At 32.3% G+C, this 24,758-nt stretch overlaps 1 protein-coding gene across 1 annotated transcript in view; it reads right to left on the bottom strand.

Moving 5' to 3' along the window:
- LOC126824888 (eIF-2-alpha kinase activator GCN1) overlaps positions 1-24,758 on the bottom strand; it is a 45,615-nt gene continuing 20,857 nt past the window's right edge. Inside the window, exons 22-51 of the mRNA XM_050554315.2 lie at positions 24,231-24,423; positions 23,318-23,661; positions 22,591-22,815; positions 21,643-21,770; positions 20,908-21,100; positions 20,140-20,376; positions 19,658-19,855; positions 18,374-18,620; positions 17,662-17,783; positions 16,256-16,370; positions 15,538-15,717; positions 14,840-15,060; positions 12,445-12,652; positions 11,941-12,137; positions 11,126-11,315; positions 10,808-10,878; positions 10,330-10,545; positions 9,643-9,807; positions 8,355-8,516; positions 8,155-8,247; positions 7,357-7,500; positions 6,050-6,319; positions 5,665-5,778; positions 4,844-5,074; positions 4,152-4,345; positions 3,405-3,616; positions 2,977-3,125; positions 2,535-2,639; positions 1,796-2,008; positions 1-1,146 (exon numbers count right to left, since the gene is read on the bottom strand). Of these exons, the coding sequence (XP_050410272.2) occupies positions 1,018-1,146; positions 1,796-2,008; positions 2,535-2,639; positions 2,977-3,125; positions 3,405-3,616; positions 4,152-4,345; positions 4,844-5,074; positions 5,665-5,778; positions 6,050-6,319; positions 7,357-7,500; positions 8,155-8,247; positions 8,355-8,516; positions 9,643-9,807; positions 10,330-10,545; positions 10,808-10,878; positions 11,126-11,315; positions 11,941-12,137; positions 12,445-12,652; positions 14,840-15,060; positions 15,538-15,717; positions 16,256-16,370; positions 17,662-17,783; positions 18,374-18,620; positions 19,658-19,855; positions 20,140-20,376; positions 20,908-21,100; positions 21,643-21,770; positions 22,591-22,815; positions 23,318-23,661; positions 24,231-24,423 (5,466 nt within the window). The 3' untranslated portion in view covers positions 1-1,017. The remainder of the gene's footprint in view (positions 1,147-1,795; positions 2,009-2,534; positions 2,640-2,976; positions 3,126-3,404; positions 3,617-4,151; positions 4,346-4,843; positions 5,075-5,664; positions 5,779-6,049; positions 6,320-7,356; positions 7,501-8,154; positions 8,248-8,354; positions 8,517-9,642; positions 9,808-10,329; positions 10,546-10,807; positions 10,879-11,125; positions 11,316-11,940; positions 12,138-12,444; positions 12,653-14,839; positions 15,061-15,537; positions 15,718-16,255; positions 16,371-17,661; positions 17,784-18,373; positions 18,621-19,657; positions 19,856-20,139; positions 20,377-20,907; positions 21,101-21,642; positions 21,771-22,590; positions 22,816-23,317; positions 23,662-24,230; positions 24,424-24,758) is intronic.

Raw genomic sequence — 24,758 nt, 5'->3', positions numbered from 1 at the left:
TTTTATGTAAATATTTTTACTCCATACTTATTTATAGTTAGTTAGATGACAAAATAAGAGGTGATCTTTATAACCTAATAAGATAATTTAAAAGACTGATTAGAGTAGCACTCACACAGCAAACATAAACTTTTTGTTTCAATTGATACACCAAGTACTAGATGTAAATATGTTCATATTCAAACAATAAGTTAGCACATTTTCATGTCAATGATTTGTAATTCTGTGTTATTGTACTATCTAATATTAGAATACAATAAAATTTGAGAAACATTAAGTTAAATTATTTTAACATTTCTAATATGCATGAAATATAGCCATGTAAAGCATGGAAATACACCTACACAGCAGCTATGTTTCTATAGCAGATTATCTGAAAGGATCCTTTATGCCGTCAGGATATCTGAACTCCTTATTATCCTTATTCTTATCGAATGCACCAAGTCCATCAAACCTTCACTTTTGGCTTTGACAATATTGTATAAATATATAACTTTTATAGTCAAAACATACAAAAGTAAGAGTTGTCTGTTGTCTTAACCAGTTTGATTCTGATCTTTCCATAAACACTATCATCCCTTGAAATATCTCTGGTATCACGTACAGATAGACACTATTAACAAAACATACAAAGCATCATTAAGATATTTAACAAATGAATAAATCCTATGATTATTTTCAGAATAATTAAATATTACAATTTCCTGATTATTAATAATATAATTCTGTACATGAAAAAAATGGGAGTGTTTTTTGTCACAGAGACATATTTTGTGAATGTTATTTTCCCTACATATCTTACAGATTAAATTAGCGAACATTTTTTATTGAAACCCAAACCTAGTTGAACATTCCTTCAATCATCAGTTTATATTTAGCATCATTGATTTTATACTGTTGGTACTTATTTGCATAAAAATCATAAACCAGAGTGTCCGCCCGATGATTTTTCAAAAACTCTTTATTCCCAAAAATCAAAAAATAATTTAATAAAATAATTAATCATGTGTGGCTGTGTTAGGTTAGTAAAGTGTCATCTATTTCATCTTGAGGAGGTGCCACAGCTGTGGCTTGTTTTTTCAGACTTTTAGTATAAACTTCGACTAATGATTCTTTCATACCAGAATCTAAAGCATCAACAGTTTCCTGAAAAAGAAATGCTCAAAATTACTAATTTAGCATCTTTATTTATAATTATGATAACTTGTATTCTATACTTTTAAATATCATGATAATGATAGAACTATTTTATGAAGTAAAATTAGATGCTTTACATTGACAGACGCAGTAGGATTATGTTATAAATACAAAGACTATAAAATATATATCTATAAAAGTATTCTTCAATGTTGATTAGCACTAATCAACTTAATAATTTTTTATTTTTATTTTGTATTATTTGTTTTAAAATTTCAGCAATCCTAACAAGAATAGCTGGACAAGCTCTATTCCTCGAATGGAGATGTGTCTCATCACAACAAGTGATGATCTAGTAGCACCTTCAGTGCAGATAAAAGATAAGTTGTTTGTGAAATGAATTACCAAATCTCAAGTTGGAAACAGCCCTAGTTGGGTTTTTTTTGTGGTTTATATGTATATACTGTCCAATCATTGGGCTTGTACAAGTTTTGGATTTAACAAGTTCTGGATGTCCATTAGCAAAATAAAGCTTCAAGTTGTTTTTTTCCAAAGTTACCAGGACTTATAGATAACAGTAATTATGATCTATGGCCTGCTCGTTATACCACTTGGCCACCCTCCATCCACATAATGTAAACATCATCAAATTACATACCTGATATATATCTTCATTTTCACGTAACTTGAGTAAAACAATTAAAGTTAATTCACTGTTAGCCTTAACTCCTGTATTCTTTTCTTTAGTACCATTAACTAGTGATGGTACAAATGATTTGCGAATGTATAATGGTAAGGTTGTATCCGTTGATAGGTAGGATATTAGACGGGTAACTGTTATTTTTATATCATTAGATTCATGCTTCATTCCCTGAAAATTTTAACAGTAATTTACATAAAATCATGTGTGGAAATTATGAATAAATGAAATGAAATGAGTTTTTTCATACTTTTGTGCCATATTAATTTGAAGAGGGTTGTAGTATGCCATATAGTGTGCTATGATGGATCTTTTGCCCGGACAGGGGCGCTACTTATTTTTGGTTCTGTTCAGTTTGGATGAACTTTATGAGTTGGATAAAAGCCAAGCATTTTTGTGGGTACATAATTCCCACATAGTCAGAGAGAGAGAAATGGGGTTTAATGTCCACTGGACACAAACTAGGTCATTTTGGGACTAACAATAATTCGTTTGCATGTAGTGGTCATTAGCAGTGGGAGAATACCAGAGGACCTGGAGAAAACCCACGAGGTACAACCGGGGAATCGAAACCACTCAATGACAGACCTTGTGATACAGCGCACATGTGGTGACCATTCGGCCATCCCCTCCCCCCACATAGTAAATGTAGCATCCAAAGATTTTGTTACATGTAAATTATTAAGATGATATTTACCTTTACTAATGTTGATAATATTTCTGGTGTAATATTTTGTGACTGTTTCATCTGGTAATTTATAAAATGTGATGATGCTTGTAGCCCTGCCTGCAGAATGGAAATCTGTCAAGGAAAAAAATATTAAATAAAAATACTATCCAATAATGTGGTTATATGATGAAAATAGCGCTCTGGACAATGTCGGAAAGGGAGAGAAAAAGAGTTAAACCTCAAGTGGATACCAACTAGGTCATTTTGAAACTAACACATGGTACAATTATTTTTCAAATTTCAATCATTGAATTGCATGTAGGAAACTTGAAAAACCCAGAGATTGGGAAAGCAGCCACACCACTTAACTCAATCACAGACCTTATGATCTACAGTGTATGAGTTTGGCCATTTGACAACACAAATATCAGTATTGTTCACAAACAGTATGTAAATTAATTTTTATTACCTTATCAGCTGACGTTAATTCTAATATTGTATCTTTTATTTTGGCTTCACTTGATGCTTCTATAATACGATTTGGTGATTCTTTCAGGCCAACAACTAATGCTAAACTTCTTCCATGACGTAATTTCCAATCTACACTTGTATCTGTATCTAAATGAACAAAATATATTTATTTAAAAACATATAAACTAATAAGAAAAAGATGTTTGAATTCTTTTCACCTTTAACAACTATAAGAATTTTTTTTCTTTATGATAGTGTTTTGAAATTGATATAAACAAATTGTGTTTTGAAATTCATATAAACATTCATATAAACAAATTATGTTTGAAATTCATATAATATAACAGATTGTTTTTATATGACAAATTGATATACAACAAATAAAGTTTAACTCCCTATTTAAGTTGTGTATATAATTAAGCTTACCTAAAAGTTGTGATTTAAGAAGATCTGAAAGGTCATCATTAGGTAAAGCTGTACACATAGCTCCAACACAACCTGCTACAGCTGATCTGGTACTATCTTCACTAGATGATAACATAGATAATAGAGTAGATTGTATCTGTTTACGTAATGCCTCAGATACTTTACCTCCTGCTCCAACTAAACAAAACCTTAACGCCTGTAACATAGTATCTCTGAAAAAAACAAATTAATGTGTAAATTTAACTATTTTCAATCGTCACAGACATAATTTACATAAGCCATATTTGAAATACCTCATATTCAGCACAGCTGCATTGGACAGTTTCTACATACATTAAAGGGCGAACAGACAAAACACTGAAACAAGTTTTGCTCAGTTTTCACAATATAGCTATATATGTTGTTTTTTTTTTGTTTTTTTCAAAAAATCAAAACACATCTACATGTAGCTATATATATAGTAGGCAGAAGTAAGACCAATCCATTGTCAACAATCATTGGCTTATCACAACTAGCTAACTATATTACGGTAAATATCTATTCATTATGTTGTTCGGGTATTCAGAAGGAGAAACGAGAGAAAACTCTAAGCTTATTCAGTTGATCTCACTCATTACCAAAATCATAATCTTTAGATTTTCTCCACTGTTTTATTGATCAATAAGAATTAATAGTCTTGTCTATTAGACCACTCGGACACACACCCAACTTAATTGTAAGATGAATTGTAAGTAAAATTTAACTTACTTAATACTAGTGTCATCAGCTGCTTTAAGACCTGTATGAAGTTCTGTAAATAGTGGATCAACTCTGGTATGTATAACTATTAAATTACCAAGTGCTGCTGCAGCTCGTAATCTAACAATACGATTGGGATCATTTAAAGCTTTCGCAAATGTTGTTTGTAATTGTGGTAAGAAAGGTTTTAACATCATTCCAACCTGAAAAATAATTGTTGTAAACAAACAAAAAATGAAATCATCTTTTAATTTCTAAACTTCCGGTTTTACAATATTTTATTTGTCAGTGGAACTATGCTGTTTTTTTTTTCAATTCATAGCACCGCCATTTTTTCGACCACACAGGGAATAAACAAAAATGTGACTTGATTAATCAGTCTGCTGAATTGTAAAATAGATCTAAAACAAAATATTTAGGTTATTTTATTACCCAATAGTTTTCTTAAAATTTATTTTTGTCTAAACCTTCATTGAAAATATTTTACAGTTAACAATTATATATATGCTTAAATTTTGACATGCATCTGATGCTTAATTCTCAATATAGTAGTATCAATCATCTACGGATTCTAAGAGCTATCTTCTCAAATGGATTTTCGTCAAAAGAGCTTAGATATAGTTCTTAGTAACAAAGACTAATAGGATTGGTTATCAAAAACAAGTTATACAGTCATTGAAGATTTAGAAATATTTACAAACCTTTTCTAGCAGTAGATTTAATGTCTCTAATAAAGCAACCTTGACATTGGCTGTAAATCTGTCACCAAGGATACGGATAAGAGGTCCAGTAATGTTAATAACTGAAGGTTTTAGAGCCTCTGCACTAGATAAACTTATAATTTCACCCAAACCAACAGCTGCTGCTTCCTTCATATCTGTTGAACCATTCAATATACCCTCTCTATATATAGGTAGAATTGGAGCAATTCCCTTTAATAAAAAATTTAACGTCTCGTCAAAAACTATACTTCGACCTGCTGAGACTAAAATATGGATGTTTCAACAGAAGTTATTCTAGTTTTGAATTCTAATCACAAGAAAGTGAAATAAAGTAGTTCAATCTATACATGGGTAAAGACATTCGTGGTCTAAGGGGAGACAACTCTTTTGTACCTAACAAGGAGGGTTTGGTTAGTAATACAATAGTAGTTTCTCTGATTAAGAGAAAATGTCTACCAACACTTGCCTGTTCTTGTTGCTAAGCAACTTACTTTTTAAACACATTCACATGGTACCTAAAAGCCAACTTTCCTACATAATGTTTTTCAAGTGATGATAAAATGTCTAAATTCTCCAACTTTAGGTAGTTCTTCACCAGTCCCTTTTTTGAATCAGTCTGAATAAGTACTAGTCAAGTAACATACCTATAGTAATCAAGTGAATTAGGAGAAAAAGCCCAAATAACTTTTTGGCTATTGGCCTGATGGGTTAAATAGGTATTTCAAGAAAAGGAGAAAAAGTCTCACATATGCAGGACTGGTTATTATATATAAGTATAGAACATATGAAAAATTTGATACCTTCTTTGGTAAACTGAAACCAGGGAGTTCTTTTCCTTTATAATCTGATGAAGCATAGCGTACAGCTTGTCGTAAATCTGGAATATGTCGTAACATTTCTGTAACATCTAATTTCTGCCAAAAAAAGGAGAATTTAAATGAACACCTAATCATTAACCACTGGAAATTAGGCAAATAATCACCATGTTAGATTTGTGAACTAACAAACAAAATAAATGAAAAGTGTTATAGGGTGTTCTAGAAAAAGTAGGAAAACTCTACAATGAAATTACATCACTTTTATTTCACATCACTGCTATATATATTGTCATCTGCATTAGCGAGGTAGCTTGTAGTCTGTGCCTAAGTTGTTTTTTTTATTTAAGACGTGAAATATGAAACCTACTTTTACAATTGATGCTAAACAATTCCAGCTGGCAATTAATATTTTTTCTTCAGTACGAACAAAAAGCATGATTAATCCCCTGAATAACTGAGGTATATAGTCTTTAAAATCAGCTTCTGTTTGACTACAGAATGAATGAAGAATAGTAACAGCTGCAGAACATGAATCAGCATCTTTATTATTTGTAGCACTCAATAATTCCTCCATGATGGTTCGTATTCCATGGTAATCTTTAACAGATAGGACCACTGTTTTACAATATTGTAATTCCTACAACAAAAATACATCATAAATAAACATTAAACAAGATTATACATGTTGTTACAATAAATGAGGTGCTTTTCATGAAAACTTTACTAAATATTCCATATTCTGATTCAATTTAATTATCTATTGGAGTGTGGTTATAGGCAATGAAATCCTGTCAAAACTTCCTCTCACTTAACCATGATCTACCACAACCATGTCATACTAGATAGTAGACTAGCATAGTTTCAAAGATATATAATCTTATAAAGATTTTTCGTATAAATCAATAACTTGATGAGTATGTATACAAAATATGCAGAATTGTCTCCCCTGAAAGCAAAATTTTCTGGGAGCCATAATTTGTAAAATATGAAGCAATATTTCCAGCACATTTACCAAATTATTGTTATCAATATGTGTAAAACACATTAATTTCTTTTGTCAAACAATTTTTGAACAGATTTTCTTATACCCTTACTTTATAAGGATATTTCTTCACTTAAATTCTTCTAAATAAATACCCATTAAAATTATTCTCACTAGCATTGGTCCCTTTATAAGGCTTGTCCCACCACTGATTTATCAGGGAGTGATAGTAATGCTCACAATAGGGGAAACACACAGGTACTTGTTACCTACTATAACCCTTGGGAAGGTCTGAGACAAAGGTTGAAAAATCCTCTAGCAGGGGACCCTGGAAATTAGGGGGTGGAGCAACAGAAATATGGCTAATTAGAATTTGATTCAGGCAAGTGAAACCGTTGGGTAGATGCTATAGGTTCTAACTAGTTGGAAATCTCCATGACCAGCAACATTGAGTTCAATTTGTGAGGTGATGTAAATTCATCATAACTCAATTCAGACTACTCTACTGTCACTCCCCTTTTCATATGAAAAAGGGGAGAGCTCCAATTGGCAGTGGAAATGAAATCAAATTTTGATGTAAATTTAGGGGTTCAAACTCATAGCTTGCTTAGATAACAGATCCTGTGATCTGCAGTACAATGTCTTGGACAATTTCAATGAATCGGTTGTAGAAAAATTATCAAAAAACAAACCTGGTCTTCATCTGGTGTACCAGCTTTCTCACTCAGTGATGTAAGTAATGCTGGCAATATTTTACTGAGATGTTTAGTCAAGGCGTCACCAGCTACAGATGTTAATAATGATAATGCTCTTGTATTAACTGGTGGTGTAATCAACTACAACAATAAAATATAATAGGTCAAATTTCTTGATGAACATTTATCCCAAATTAGTGTTTATAATCAGGTTTGTGAATTAATTTTAACATAGACATTAAACCTACAAACGGAGATCATACCATACAGTCTTTTTAAAGCTTGCCTTTCATATTCAAAACTGATACATATATACAGTAAAAAGACGCAGATTGTCATTTGCATGTTTCAGACAATAACTAATTTTTCATGGCTCCTTAATCCGTGACAAAATGTACGATACCCAAATTGATTATTTGGATTACAAATATGCCCATCAAATGTTTTTATCCAACACTTATAGATGGAGATGGTTTGTGCATATCATCTACAAAGATGTCCAATGTTGTGTAATTATTAATTCATCTCTTAGTAAATATTGGCTGGAATCGAACCATTTATTAACTGATTTTCTTTTAGAGATTGAACTTTCACAATACTGAAGCAGGTTACAGGGGATTCAAAATCCCTCAAATGACCATCAGCGACTTTATGTATGAACAGCAGATAACCCTAATAAAAATTCAATTATTCGGAATCATATACAATTTATTATAAAAATTCAAAAGATTTATTTGCCAAAAATTAAAAGCAGTTTAGTTTTGGCAGAAAAAAGGCTGATAAAGTCAGACTTACCTTAGGAACAAGATACGGTAAAACAACTTTACTTTTTACTGCCATTACTTGTTTTAATCCATCTAAAGCTTGCTCGGACAACTCAGGATTATTCTATAAAAGAAATCACAGAATTAAAAAGAATTTCACACAAGTAGGTCAAGTTACAACTATTCAAAGTAAAATTAATCAAACTTTCGCTAAAAATAAATTGATTTTACCAGTCTCTTGAGTAAGTTAGGCAAGATCTCGTCCAGTGCTCGTTGACCAATATTTTGTTGTAGATGATCGAAGGTAGTGGCAGCTGCTTCGCGAACAGACGGTAAAGGATCACACAAAGCTCTACGCACAGTGGGAATTAAATTATTAGCAAATACCACAACCTGTAATATAAATATCATTTGTCAACATGAATAAAGACTAATTTTCTTGACATTAGACTTTTACATTATGAATGAATTGGAATTAAACATTCTACCTTTCTATACCAACAGGGTTAATGAAGATGTGGATTTTTATATGAAAATTGACTTATTGGATGTTTATGAGGTCATTATTGAACAAGACCCTCAAATCAAAATTATTCTCATGCATCTATATCCCTTTACCATTTCATACAATATCTTTTCATTTTAAAATAGATACTGATCACAGTAACAGGTTACATTAATGGACTCACTGCTTTTAACTATTTACCTCTTTAGCACTTGGTAAATGTAAATATTGAATACCCTAGTTCCTTGAAGAAAAGTGATATATTAAAGGAGCTAAATCGCTAATATTTGGGACCTAGAAATTGACACAAATTGGTCGCAAGACATATAACAATGTAATGTGAATGTATATAAACTGATTTACATTCAACCGTTTCTGTTTTTACTGTAATTACTAATCAGTTATGTTCGGCGAAATACGCCAGAAGTCTCAATTGAGTGGCAATCTTTAGCATCTGGTTATTCCAGTCTACACTGATGATATTTATTGCGCATGCTCTCCAGATAAGAATATAGCGTCACCATTTGGCATGACTTGTGGAATATGTCTAGCCGCGTTCTTTGAGTCTCTTGTTCCAAATGGCGCTGAAATGCATTATGGTACACGATTCGTGTACCAATGGTAAAATGTTTATTTTGTCTTGAATATTGGATATCAGAAGCCCATCTTTTCCCTGTAAGATCACTAGATCAATGTTGATTTCAATTGACAAATAATTCGTGTTTTCAATGTCGAAGATTTTTGATGATATTGAGTTAGAGACTTAGCTACTTTAATAGCAGTATATCAATGAACAGAGTGAACCAGTTCTAAACTGCTGTTCCTTAGACCTGCTCAAACCACGCAAGATATGTGAATAGTTTTCTGCATTATACTACCGGTAGTTCAAATGGGCCACCACAGCTGTACACATGACTGGGAAGTTTTGAGCGGTCTAATAAGGAGCCCTATTTCTCAGGTGAAAAAACAGCATTAAATTTGAAAAATATTGACAGAAATATAATTGATACTTACATGTTCTCTGCTGGTAGAAGCCATGATTTCACTAAGCCCAATACAAACACCTTGTCTCTGATCACTTTGTTCAGAATCTAAACCTTGTTCTAATATAGGTATAATCTCTGGTAAAACTCTCTCACCTAATTTACGTACTAAATCGCCTAATGTTCTACCTGCAATCTATTAATACAAATAATTCATTTGTTACATGAGTTCTTAACAAATAAAATATCTTATACAAATAAATGTTCTTATTAAAGAAAATTAGAGGATTGGATTTAAACATTTCCTCAACACAATAGTGTGGTCACTTTAACCTAGGGTTAATTTTCTTTATTATGAAAATGTACAAAAGCTAGGGAAGAGAATTTTGCCTGGAGAGTGGCATTTGTGTCTACCTACTCTTTTTTGAATTCTACATTCTGTAACATTCTACTGACAAGAGAAAACATTCATCTTCAAGAGTGCAGGCACTACTTCTGACAAGTGGGAATTGGGATTTGAACCAAGGGCAATCTAGGCAAGAGTTCTTGTCTATGCAGATTTCTTATAATCCCTTGCTACAAGACTCTGTCAACACAACTCAGCTGAGAAGGAAAGACTTGTGGTAAAAGTTTCTAACATACCAACCCAAGCAACATATTAACTTTAAAAGATCAGATTTTGCACGCAATAAAAACTAGAAGCTAAAAGTAATCCTACCTGTCTTTTATCATGACTAGTAGAAGCCAGACAACCAAGTAATATAGTAAATAATGTTGGTAAAATTTCTCGTAATGTTTTAGGCGTATTGGTGACAACAATCTTCCATACATGTAGAGATGATTGTCGTACTAATAGAGCTGTATCTGATCTACCAATATATAGACCAGCCAATACACGATTTCTACGATCTTCTCCTAACGCACTGATGATAGCCTGAAATACATGAAAATATACTAAATATTCTGAATACCCCAAATGAGAAGTGGAATTAGGTGTTCAAGAATGCTTCATGCACAACATCCATCATTATGTAACCTCCTTAAGCAAATCTTAAGCAAAACATTGTTACAATGGTATTTAGTAATTTAACTGGAAATAGACTCCTTCTTTCCACAATTTGGCCACAGAAGTATTTTTGCGATATTGAAATGTACATAATTTAAAGTTTAAATAGTTTAAAATGTTCTTAATATACCTTGTAAGATGATTCTGTACCAAAATTATCATCATCACCTGTTGATCTAGTTGTCATTTTACCAGTCACACCTGTAATTTTATAATATCAATATATACTTACTTTCTTGGGAGCTCTAACAAAAGCAGTTTTTTCAACAAAAAAAAAATTCTTATTAGACTGAATGATAACTTTTAGTTGATAGTTGAAATGTATAATATGATAGATGATACTAAAAATATTCATGGGCCGAGGACAGATCTTTGTGGTACTCCCACAATTGTTGAAAAAAGGATTTCTTCTTTCCAACAATTAAGACATTATGATAGAACACTTTACCTGATATTTTAAAGAGCAGGTCTCCTAATAACTGAACGGAACTGTATCTAATTCTCCAGTTATCAGAGAATAATCCCTTCTCTAACTCTGGTAATAATACTTCTATAGCTGTATCTGCATATAAACTGATCAACCTTTGACCTGCACGAAGAGCTGTGTCCCTTACAAACTCTGTTTCATCTGCTAATGCCTAAAAAGTATGTTATATATGTTATTACTTCCATGTCCCCTACCGCCTTTATTAGACCAGTCGAAGCAGAACAGTAGGATGTTATGCCCCATTTCATTTCATTTCCGTGTCGACAATATCCCTTTTCATTTCATTTCCACAATATATCGTAACAGAAGAAAAAAGGTTGACATAACATCATTGAGTTTGCAATAACAAAACTACAATTTCTGTTTGTACAGTTGAAGAGTTGAAAGAGAATGTGCATATTACGCAAAAAGTTTCTTTTATGTATCTATTTAAAACCTCAGAGCAATCCGCAAAGTTTGTTACTTTGTGAATCTTTAAGTAAATAAAAAGCAAAATCTTCACACTGTATAATATCATTGGCATGTTGACAAGATTCTATGAAATCATCAAGGGTAATAATTAGTAATTATCAGAAATTTGTTGCAATAGATTTCTTTGGGTCACCAGTCTGAGCTATACATATAAATCTTAAGCAAATCAGATGATAACATTTGTTCTTAGAGCATTCACAAGGGAAATAAGTTAGAAGTAATTAACAAACAATGTGGAATTTTCAAAAGGTTTCTTCAGTTCGAAGGTTTAGACAGTTTATATAGATCAAATACTAATATATTACCTGTAAGATGGAGGGTATAATTGGTCCTACATAAATAGAGAAATCTGAACCAAATGTAGCTGGTAGATAGATAAACGTCATAATATATCCATCCCGTACATGTGGGGCTAAATCTTTCTGTTCAGCTGTTCGTATTATCTTTGGCATTAATTCATGTAATTTATCTAATCCCATTCCACCAATAACTTCACTTAACCCTGACAAAATACATCATAATATGTGTACACACATTAAAATATACAACTACTATGGGCATTTTTATACCTTCTGATATGCGACAACCATTATATTATATTCATTATATATCGACGTTAATACAACTGTATTACATCTCTTGTTAGTTACTGTCTTAAATTTGCAATATCTACATGTGGGAAGGTTGCTGTATTAAGCACTAGTTATGTTTTCTTGTTGAAATATCAGGAACCTTTTGCTATTAACATGTATTTAGTGCAGTAGTGAACATACTATTTCAAGAAATGTTAGTAAAAGTATAAATCCTACCTAAAGCAGCACCCGATCTATCAACAGAACTCTGTTCCGCTACTAGTTTATCCATTAACCATGGCATAATATCTTCAAATGAACTTTCACCCAAACCTTTAACCATGGCACCAAGTGCTTTAGCTGATACATTTCTGACTTCTGGCACTGGATCTAATAAACAGTTCTTTAAACCAGGAATAACATTGGGTAGATATGGAGTCAGATCCTGAATTAAATAGAATTAAACATTATTGTCAGTGCTATTTTCAAATGTTAAGATAATAGTGAATATCATTTCTACATATTCTATACATCTATGTGACATACCTGTAAATTAAAGATTATTTTTTCTTAGAGATATATTGTTTCGAAAATATTTATCGAGTGGTTATTTCCGATAAAAGTTTGGCAAATTTGGTATACACCCAATCCTACTAGAACAAGCCAACAGTGAGGCTGATGTCCCCCGCCGAAATTGCAAAATAAATAGATGACACATATTAATTAATCGCACATTTATTTTTTTCACTAAGTTTCATCACTCTCTATCAGATAGAATCAAGATTATCTTGTCCCAAACCATCGACAAATGAAATCGATTAGCTCTGCTTAGCTTCAGCTCGAAATGTTAATTATTGAACTCAGTCAAGACATTCACCTAATGAACATCTACATATACATCAAGTTTAAACATTCACCTAATAGACACCTATGCCAAGTTTGAACATTCTACCTCAATTAGAAGGAGAGTTATTGTGTTCCAAAGTTTCTACCAATCAAATTGCTTATCACTCTGCTTACCCTCAGCAAAAAATGTTCATTATCGAACTTAGTTAAGGTATTCATATAATAAATCTATACACCAAGTTTCATCAATCTCACTTAATTAGAACTAAAGTTATCGTGTCCCAAAGCATCAACCAATCAAATTGCTTATCTCTGCTTACCCTAAGCGGAAAATGCTCATCTTCGAACTCCATCAAGGCATTGACCTAATCAACACATACACCAAGTTTGAACATTCTAGCTCAATTAGGAAGAGAGTTATCGTGCCCCAAAGTATCAACCAATCAAATTGCTTATCTCTGCTTACCCTAAGCGGAAAATGCTCATCTTCGAACTCCATCAAGGCATTGACCTAATAAACACATACACCAAGTTTGAACATTCTAGCTCAATTAAAAGTTATCGTGTCCCAAAGCATCAACCAATCAAATTGCTTATCTCTGCTTACCCTAAGCGGAAAATGCTCATCTTCGAACTCCATCAAGGCATTGACCTAATCAACACATACACCAAGTTTGAACATTCTAGCCCAATTAGGAAGAGAGTTATCGTGTCCCAAAGCATCAACCAATCAAATTGCTTATCTCTGCTTACCCTAAGCGGAAAATGCTCATCTTCGAACTCCATCAAGGCATTGACCTAATAAACACATACACCAAGTTTGAACATTCTAGCTCAATTAGGAAGAGAGTTATTGTGTCCCAAAAAGTGTGACGGACAGACAGACGGACAGACAGACGGACAGACAGACAGACAGACGGACGAACCCATTTTAATAGTCCCCTGCTTTCTTCGAAAGGCGGGGGACAAAAATATTGGATGACCCGAAAAACACCCATGGGGCAAGCACTGGGCAAACATGTCAGGGTATGACTAACTGGCAACCTGACTGTTGTCTGCCAGCTTATTGTGTGCTAGGAGGGAACGGTTGTTATTTCTTGATCAAATGGTTAGGAGGTTTTGGGAACAAAAGACTCTGCAATTAAATGACAGAAACAATTTGACAGAAAATAATTAAGAATTTACTTAGGCCTCAATATGTATGGTAAATGGACAGTAAGTAATGAAAAATACATTCTGAAAAATGGACACTCCCTCAATGAAGTCAGGCGACAGACATGGCTTCTAACAACATTTAATTTATAGCTTGAGGTATCTCTGCTTAAAAAACAAAGTTTTGAGAGGGATTTGAAGTAAATTTTTCAAAGATTAATTAGTTTTAATATGTTTTTAGTCCAAATATATCATCAAATAACACAGTTTGTATGCGGGAAAGTATCTTTAATACAAAAATACAACATAAAATTGCTGGCCCTGTGAAATCCTCAAGCTCAAATAAAACATTATTTTTCAAACCACTGACAAATTATTATTTTAAAACTGCTATAACTAAATGTCTGTTTTTCGTCCAAATTTGACTAATGCTTAATGCATTTTGGAAAAGAGTCCTTTATATGATGTCTTAAGACATGGCAGATTAACTTTCTAATTTCCATCAATTTTTTAAATTTATGGGGAGAGCAGTTGCGGACAGCCCGGTTTTATAAACAATTTCTAATTTCTGACCGCTTATAAACCCAGACAGAATTTAGCAACCCATCAAACTTTATATGAAGTCAACTATTACCTTCTGATCAGTTAGAGAATACATATTGCCCATAATCTGTGCTGCCATTTTTCTTGTATCTGTTGAACGATCTTGGAAAGCTCTCTGTATGACTGGCATGATCAAGGCTAATGACGGGGCATCAACAAAATGAACGAACTTGGTTGCTAGTAGTTTCTGTAAACATTCTGTTGTTTTATGAGTTGGATTCTGAAGAGCTTTGATTAATGTTGGTACAATAACTAAAATAACAAATTTGAAAGAATATATCTCGATTTATTTTTTAAAGGACAATATTCGTGTCAGTCATTATCACATATGTGAAAGAACTGGTTAAACACGTTCCAAATATAATTTTAACACAGAGATCATTGCTACGATAGATGAGTAATACAGGTGTCATGAATCGGAAGTGACGAACGCCAAAGGAAAACATGAGTTATCCCTCTATATAACTGACTGAAGTGACGAGTGATAACAGTTAACCAAATTTCTGCTCACTAATAATTCCTTCGAAGACCAAAAGTTGTTGTGTGAGACTGCGAGAGGATATCTGACAATTCATAAAAAGAATTGACTGCCACATTTCAATGGGGGCGTATAAAAAGGGAAAGAAAAGTAGACAATTGTTTGTTGATTGTCATTATTCTATTCAATTACATATACAATATTAATTTAATACCATTGGATTGCACATCTTGTAATAACTTGTATTTTACCTTGAATTTCAGGATTTTTAATGACGGAACCAATCTGTTTGAGAGCATGATAACCAGCATCTTGTACTTTAGGATGGGAATCTAGTAATATCTCCATTAATTTAGGTACAATACTAGGTAGACATGCTGATAATTGTTTAGGTGCACAGAATGACATAGATCCTAATAACTCCACAGATCCTATAATAAACAACATTTAAATTAAGTAATTTAAATACAATTTCATTTCAATCATGATCCTTTTCCACATTCAAAATCACTAGTCACTGGAATCAATAACTGGTTGAAATTAACCATGTGGTGTTGGGAAAAGGCCACCATTTATATAATCTGTCACTGAATAACATCACTATTTTCTTAATCTGTCATGAGATAACATCACTATTAAAAATAATCTGTCACTGGATAACATCACTTTTTTCTTAATCTGTCATGAGATAACATCACTATTTATATAACCTGTCTCGGGAAAACATCAATATTTTCTTATTTGTCATGGGAAAACATCACTACCTATTTATATAATTAGTCATGGGATAACATCACTAATTTCCTAAAATCAATATTTATTTAGTATTTACTTAATCTGTTATATGGGATAACATCTCTACTTATTTGATCTGTTATGGAACAACATCACTACCTATTTTCTTTTATAATATCTGTTAGGTAGTTTAAATACCAATTTACTTGTCTTCAAGACATATTTTCTACTTACCTATTTTCGTTCTCCATGAGTTTTCTTCTAATCCTTTTAACAAAGATGGTAGAATGAGTTTAACACCATGACCACTTAAATTCCTCATTACAGCTTTACTACAATCTATAGCTGCCTATAAAACAATACAACATTATCCAAAAACAAATGGTGTATTCCTGCGAAGGCGCAGTTACAGAGCGTGACCAAAATTAATCCTTCCCACGAAGGCGCAGATATCGACTTGTCGGCTTTCGTTTGAAGAGAGGCATGTTGCTATTAGGACCCAATTAACGGTGTTAAAGATTTTATGAATTTATGTTCACTCTGAATTTTATTCACCAATTGGCAACTAATGTTTAAAATCATCAAATTATCCAAGTATTCAATATGAATCTTAATTTGGAGACGAATACAGAATGTAGGTCTACACTCTACAAGTGCAATATAGAGAAGATGAAGAAATACAGAAGGTGCAGCTCTACCGTTGGTACCAGTAGAAAGGGTAGGTGTATTATATTATGTCTTGCTGTATTGGCCTTTGACTTCTCGAGGGTTAATTTGCAACTCATCAGTGGGACTACTACAACACAGAGGAGCACAGAACCAAGAAGACTCTGGAAGGATGGCATGCAAGAATCAAGAAGATACTTGGAAAAGCCCATCCGAATGTTTTTGAAATGATCACATTTTTACAACAAGAACAAAATATTAATGAGATTAGAATCGTTCAGTATGCTGGGGCAGGAACCACCAAGGAAGAGATATAAATATGCTCAAATCCAAAGCCAACTCCAGGAATTAAATGGAAGACACGAGGAAGAGGAATTGACTTTAGTTGATTATTTAGACAGGGTGTCTTATTTGGCGAAATTAAATTAATTTTTGTTATAGTGTAGTTATGTTTTTATTTCTAATGCCAAAAATGATGCTAAAATGTTGGTTAATTAGTTACATTGGGGATTATCACAGTGTGCATTCTTATCATAACAATCTATAACACCATTGTTACATTTTTAATCCATTTTAATCCCTAGGAGCTGGATTCCCACGAAGTCGTCGAAAACGACCTTGTTTAATCTGTTACGGTCAATAACTGCGCCTTCGTGGGAATAAATCAAACAGATATTGAAATAATTTATTTCTTTGTCTGGGCATTTCTATGGAGGTACAGAGTAGTTAGCTAATTAACGTGTAATTAGAAAACTCCCCTTGATCTGACTCGGCATATTTGATCCAAAAAATGAAAGCAATACAATTAATATTCTACTGTTGTAGAGAAATAATCTCTTAAGACAGGTAAGAACATTTTTGTATCATCTGTTATTTATGATAATTCAAATATTTCATATTAGTTTCTCAGAATTTATCACAATCGAAATTTAAAACCCAAACGATTTTGATCTTGGGAAGAAAGATAAATTTACCTTTCTAACAAAGCCTTTACCATCACCAAAACATAGGAGAAGATGTTGAATAATGTTAACAATGTATGGTTCAAAGAATTTACCCAGCATATTACACAACATTTCAAAGGCAAACAACGCTCCTGAAATATTAAATATATTTGAGATAAAACATACGTTCATGGTAAAAGGTTATCTTGTTAAAGTTGCCGACCATCATTTGCATTTTTTCGACCATGTAAACTTTACTTACATTAATCAAGAAAACAAGATGAAAATAGATAATCTCCCAGCTTGGACTCATCTGATAAAAAGAGTTTCATCAAAAGATTTCAGTGAAAATTTTGGTGACTGGCTGGTTTGAAAAATATCCTATATCACATTGATTAGCAGTGAATATTCACTAGACCGCTACAATCACTGATAAGGATGACATCGATGCGACTTAATGAGCCACAAATATTAACATTTTTCCTCCGACAAATTAAATCCTAAAACATTTTTTTTTAATGTATTAGAAAAATAAATCAAGACGTCTGAAGTATTTATAGGTAAAAATTATTTCCTATTTAGTGTAAATGGGTATTAAAATGAGTAAAAAGCAACATTCTGCTCGAACCAGTAATGTCTTAAGTACACAATGCACGCGCCATTGAGCCAATGATTGACGCCGCGAGATGTGACGTCCAGTGTTGAAAGCAGTCATCTTTTACAGAGATATTAGAAATGTTACCTTCTCTTTTAACAGGATCTTTTTTATCTTGTATAGCTTCTGTCAAGGTTGTCATCACATTTTGTTGTTTAAGTGACATAATACCTAAACCTTTAACAAAACCTGCCAAACCATATGCAGCACCTCGTCTTTCAGCATATTTTTCTGATTCTAAAAGTGTTTTCAATAATCTCTCTACTAAAGCTGGTGCTTCGGTTTTAATACCTGCTACTAGAGGTGGTAAACAGTTAGCTACAGCTTCTTGTACCTATCATACAAAAATCAAATAAAATTATACAATATTTTATTAATGTCTTGGTCACATTTAATGTCACTTGCAGCAAAAGAGCAGATTTGAAAGTTATTGATAGAACAGTATTTAAGGAAATAGTACACATGTAGTAATTAAAATTTCATTATTTTCTGTTAAAGCGATAATTTCATATTTTCTAAGAAAGCCAAAACATAATTATTTCTATGTCTTTTGCTCAATAGGTTGTCAACTCACTATTATACGATTATAGGTATTATTCTGCCTCTTAAAAATACTTTGACCCCAGAAATAATAACCCAATTACCTCCCTTGTTTTTCTATTCCATCCATGGAATAGCTATCTTCAAACATTTGAATTCAAAGTTGAAAATGATATTTTTGCCAATTTCTCAACTGACAATAGTGAATTATAGGATTAATAGGATTATTATTTAACAAGGTAGGACTGTTTATAGATACCATCTATTTTAAGGCTTTATTTTAATAAATTTTAAAAATATAACTTAAAAATATGAAATTGCAGGTTTAAAATTATCTCATGTGAGTGCTTCATAATAATGCTTTTATTCAGAAGGAAAATCTGTACTGAGATCACAGACAAGTTTAACCTATCCTCTCCTCATATATCGAAGATTCTGTTTGTATTAATACCTTTGATACAATCAGATTAAATTACACATCTAAATTTTGTTTCTTTTTTTTTTCTAAATATTTTGGGTGGTTAACACATCAAATAGATTGGACCGTTTTGCTTAATGAGCCATGTCTGGGGTCATGTAGGTGAATGTGTTTTGTTCACTACTTCCAAAATTCCAGGCAGACCTCGCAGAAATCTCGACTAGACAGATAATATCATAGGCTAATCTCCTACATTAAACGCTTTCCTGGGTTCTACTGTCAAAGGGACAGACAAAAACAAGAATTAGAAAAATAAAATAATGAAACGAGAAATGATCTGTGGTTGAATATGATTTTCATGTATTTAAACAGATATTGGTATCTGTTCTGTTTAAGCTATACAAGTCACTTACTCCTTGAGATGGTGTGGACAATGCTGCTATTAATTGTGCTACTACAGGTTTGACTTTTGGATTATTATCCAGATTAAGATGTTTTGTCAATGTTCCCATTAGAATGATTACACTTTGACGAATGGCATCATATTCCTGGGTTTCTGGAGCTGTTGTCAGGAAATTTTCAAATACTGGCAGAAGTGTGTCAACCTTGGTCTACAAAGTAAAAATCAATTTAACATTTTCTTAAAAATCTAATATTTTCATAAGGCAGAATTACCTTTTGTTGAACATATTGCATAATAAAAAATGTGGTACTACCGATTCTAACGCTTAATCAAGATACAAAATTCCAATTCTTGAATGGAAACAATAGCATCAAAATATCTTATAGTTCTTTCAGAGGGAATTAGTGTATTCTTTAATGTGTACAATAATGTTCCAAAAAGTTAATTTTAACAGCACTTAAAAGTCGATAACGTAAAAATAAATATACCAACCATTCCATGTTTTTCAACACAGGCCAAAGCTGCGTCTCTCATCAAAGCTCGAACCTCAGCATTCCGATCACCCAAACCACCCGGAACATAAAACTCAAACAATGGTGCCACCTCAGATTCAGGTAGCACATAGGCGATTTTACACAAAGTTAAAGCAATACCTGACCGTGCTGGCCACATGTCGGGTGGTTGTTCATCAGCTAGACGACCAAATTCATCAGTTATTGGTGGAGGCATCTACAAATTTATGAACAAAAATATTAAATATAGATTTCCATTAAAGAAACTTTCTAAAATGTCTACTGACCTCACTTTCATGTTTTCAAGAAGAATTTTAAAAATTTAGCAGTTCTACAAATCAAGCTTTACTTCGTCTTTCTGATTATCTGACTTACGGTTTAGGAACACCCTTTTCTATATGTGTCAGTTCATAAATGTTGATACATGTACCTCATTATAAACATCTATATTAATATATACTATATTATTATATGCAAAGAGTAGTTCTGGTTAAAGATCATGTACAGCTGGGGAATTAGTACTACTTAGTCTGGAGAGTTTGTTTAAATTGTATTTTGGTTCTTTCATCTGTTCAGATTTTTGTCGGTTACTTATATGAGAAATCAACAATATAAAAAATATATTCTTTTTAGCAGAGTAAAATTTAACCTATGAATAAAAGCAGGTCCATTCTCAAAGTGACATTTCTGTATCATAAGCAACAAAAAGGGTTAAACATAGAAATGGTCTATCAATATTCCTACTTACATATAATTTCTGTTCATAGAGATCAAGTAATTGATAGAGAATAGATGACACATGTGATGGATGACATTCTAGAACCTGTGCCATAGTATTAGCCGCAGCTATTCTAATCACCTCCTCTGTGTGTATAATATCTTCTACCAAAGAACTGCAGATCTCCTCTGCTGGTTCATTTAGCTTTAAAGTTGTTTTTAATCTTTTAAAAAAAAATAATTTAAAATAGTGTGTCCCGGTGATAATAGAACTGTAATGGTCATATTAATCATAAATAAAGATGCATTATGTCAGAGCTAAATCTGGCTATTGCCGTTTTTTTTCTTGATTCAAGTGTTATATAAATAATTACTGAGACATCTATTCACATGACAAGGGCTCCCATTTTAAGTAGATTAAAGCACTGCAACCATATAATAGTTTATTTACCGTTGCTACCATAATAAAAGATCTACACTCCATTTTGTCAAAACTTCTTACATAATGCATCTTGAAGAAAATGATCCAGTAAAAACGTCTTAATTTTTAAGAAGTGGAATGCCATATTGAAAGTGCAAAAAGGTTCCTAATGAATTCTTTAATTAACGGTAGCACTAGAATGGCAACACCTATAATAATTTAGTGAAATTCATACACATCTTTTTGGTTTTATTTTACTGGATAAGTCAGAATTCACTGAACATCAAGTCAGAGAGTTCTCTATTTTCAAACACATATTTTACAAGATCTTCAAAATAGTCTTACTTTACAGCTAAATCTTTGATATATTCTTCTACATCATTAGATGCTATCCATACACGTTTAGAGATATTTAATCCCAGTTCATAATCATCATCAATAGTTGGTAGTATAGAACTTAATACCATTAAACACTGAAATAATATAGAAGATAATTATCATGGTAGTATGGAACTTAATACCATTAAACACTGAAATAATATAGAAGATAATTATCATCAATAGATGGTAGTATAGAACTGAAACATACATTATGCAAGAGCTAAATCAGTCTATTGCAGGTCTTTCTTTAGGCCTGAATGTTATCTAAATTTAAACTCTCGATGTCAACACTAGCCTGTGATGTTTACTGGATTAGGTTACCATTTGCTGCTCCACTTTCATTCTTGATTTAATCATGAAATGGATAATCGAGACTATGTTTTTTTATCGTACCGACTTTAGTAATGATGATCGAGGCTAGGCCCAAAATTCAGTCGCTAAAATCTTGGTTCAGAGTAAATCAATTTGACTGAAATTTTCAGCAAATTCCATTTACATTATCTAGTTTTTAGAGAGAGAAAGAGAGAGAGAGATGTGGTTTAACATCCACTCAACACAAACTAGTTCATTTCGGGACAAACATATGGTTCAATTTCATTTCAATAATTCGCTAGTGTGTAGGGATCTTTAACAGTGGGAGGAAACATGAGAAAATGAAAATTCAATCCAGTATGAGAACATTGTGTAAATATAATCCAGTATAAGAACATGTAAATTTAATACAGAACAAGAATTAGAAAATTTAATACAGAACAAGAATATGAAAATTTAATACAGACCAAGAAAATGAAAATTTAATTCAGAACAAGAATATGAAAATTTAATTCAGTCTGAGAACATGAATATTCAATCCAGAATGAAAAACTGAAAATCTTAGATGACTCGGAAGTGATGATTACTGTATAAATTTACCTGTAAGGCTACATCACGGACAGTCATACAAGGTGACTGAAGAGCAGTAAGTATCTCATTTATCTCCGCTGGTGTTACACGTGTTGCTCCTTGGTCACCATTACCACACCTTGCAACCTCTAAAATGGCATCCACTGCATCTTGTTGTAGTTTATCATCCATAGTTCCAATGAGTTGAAACAGTAGCTGATATAATTGCTCTCTCGGTAGAAGTTCTGGGTCATACTAAAAATTTTAAATCATTTTTATTATCATACTCAATGAAAGAATAAGTTTTCTTCGATAAAAAAAAAAAAAAAATCAATTTCCTACAGGAGAGTAGTTGCTGAATATATAGCATATGGATCTATTTTATTTTATATGGGTAGACAAGAAGAACACTATGAATTAGGATTCTTCTGACATCAATCTGTAAGAATCCTATTAATCTAATGTTTATTTTAAAGAGGATTGACCTAAAAGACTTGTCTTTTTTTAAAAATTACAATAATTGACAGGATTAATTTAATGAATCTAATCTCAATTATGGCATATTTTACAAATATTTTGCCCAAATTTTCTAAAATTCAATGAATCAGATTTTAAGTTTCCAAATAATTTCTATGTTTATTCGATATTATACAGTTAATATGACAATATTTTACTAAAAACTTATGATAAAACCAATTATTTTTAAAAACAAATTTGAGATTGATATCTATAGAAATTGCCAAAAAATATTGTTAACCTCATCTTCATCAGTTGTTCTCATCTGAGCATGCTCCGAAATAAGTTGAATGGCAAGACTCTTGACGTCATCATTTTTAGAAACAACGGCACCACCATTTTTCAATACAGCAAATAGTAAATAATATATGTATGCAAAAGTTGAGGCTGGGAAAAGTTTTGGGTCATCATTGTCTCCTTCTTCTACTTCCTCCTCTACATCATCATTGTCATTCGATATTGATTTCTCTACTAGCGCCATCACTGCTCTTATAGCTTGCAATGGGATTGGTTCTTTAGTCCAGTGAGGATTGATGGGACATTTTGGATCTAGAAGTCGTAGTGTAACATTACCAACCAATTCAGCTGTTTATAATATAAAATAATAATAACAATAAGAAAAAATTAACATCAGATGGAGTATAGTTGAGATAAAGGATTAAGAAAAATCAGTCTTACCACATTTTGAGATTAACAAGCTAGCATTATTTTAAAAGATCAGGAAAAAAAATAAAACGACATTCCTTCTTTCGTCTTGGTTACATATAAAACTGTCATTTTTTACTTGATTTTATGTGTTGATTTTACGTCCATACAGAAAACCAATGTTAAATATTACCTAATCCGAAAATGCTTCTTATCAAAGGTATCCATGTAATTAAACAATACACCAAATTTCGTGGCTCCCAGTTAATTTGAATCAAAATTATAGTGTTCGAAAGCATTGACAATTATTAATATCTTGTCAAGGCATTCATCTACTCATGAGCATCAACTTTAAAAAGTTTGAACATTCTACCTACAATTAATGTGTCCCTAAAATCGTGACAGGTGAAAATAACACATCAGATTAACCCAATTCAACACATTATTTTGAAATTATATAAAAGTAGAAGAGGTTTATCCACTTCAAAGATCATGGTTATAAAACTGACCTAAGTTAACATCTTCAAAGACATGCTTTGCTAACTTCAGGAAGAATTCACTTGCAATAGGAGCGGATAGTGGTGACTGTAATAGCGGTGTTACCAAGGACAATATTTCCTTCATCTGTGAAGAGCAGGAATAATTATTTCCCTCAATAGCTGCTGCTAATGATGTACAAGCACAACATACTTCATCATGTAACTGAAATGATTATATACAAATGTAGAATCATTTAATTAGACAAACACACAGGATGACATATTCAAATAAAACAGAGGTTTAACTCAGAGAAGAAATGTTTGAAATTCTGAAATTCCAAACCTGATATATATGTTATCAGTCATAGACTTTCATGTCATGAGTCCAAGTGATTTCTTACCGAACCCATCCTGCTATAAACGTACTATAAACCAGCGGCTGCCTGGCAGGATACGCCCACATTTTCGAGAGATGGATAGAAAACAAGCTAAAACGAAAGTGATTTTTCCTACAATCAAGGGCCATAATTCAGGAAATTACAATTCGATATGCGCAAA

This window comes from Patella vulgata, chromosome 6 (assembly GCF_932274485.2).
Source record: "Patella vulgata chromosome 6, xgPatVulg1.2, whole genome shotgun sequence".
NCBI lineage: Eukaryota > Metazoa > Mollusca > Gastropoda > Patellidae > Patella > Patella vulgata.
Note: the sequence above shows the minus strand (reverse complement) of the source record. Positions and strands in the feature narration are given on the sequence as shown.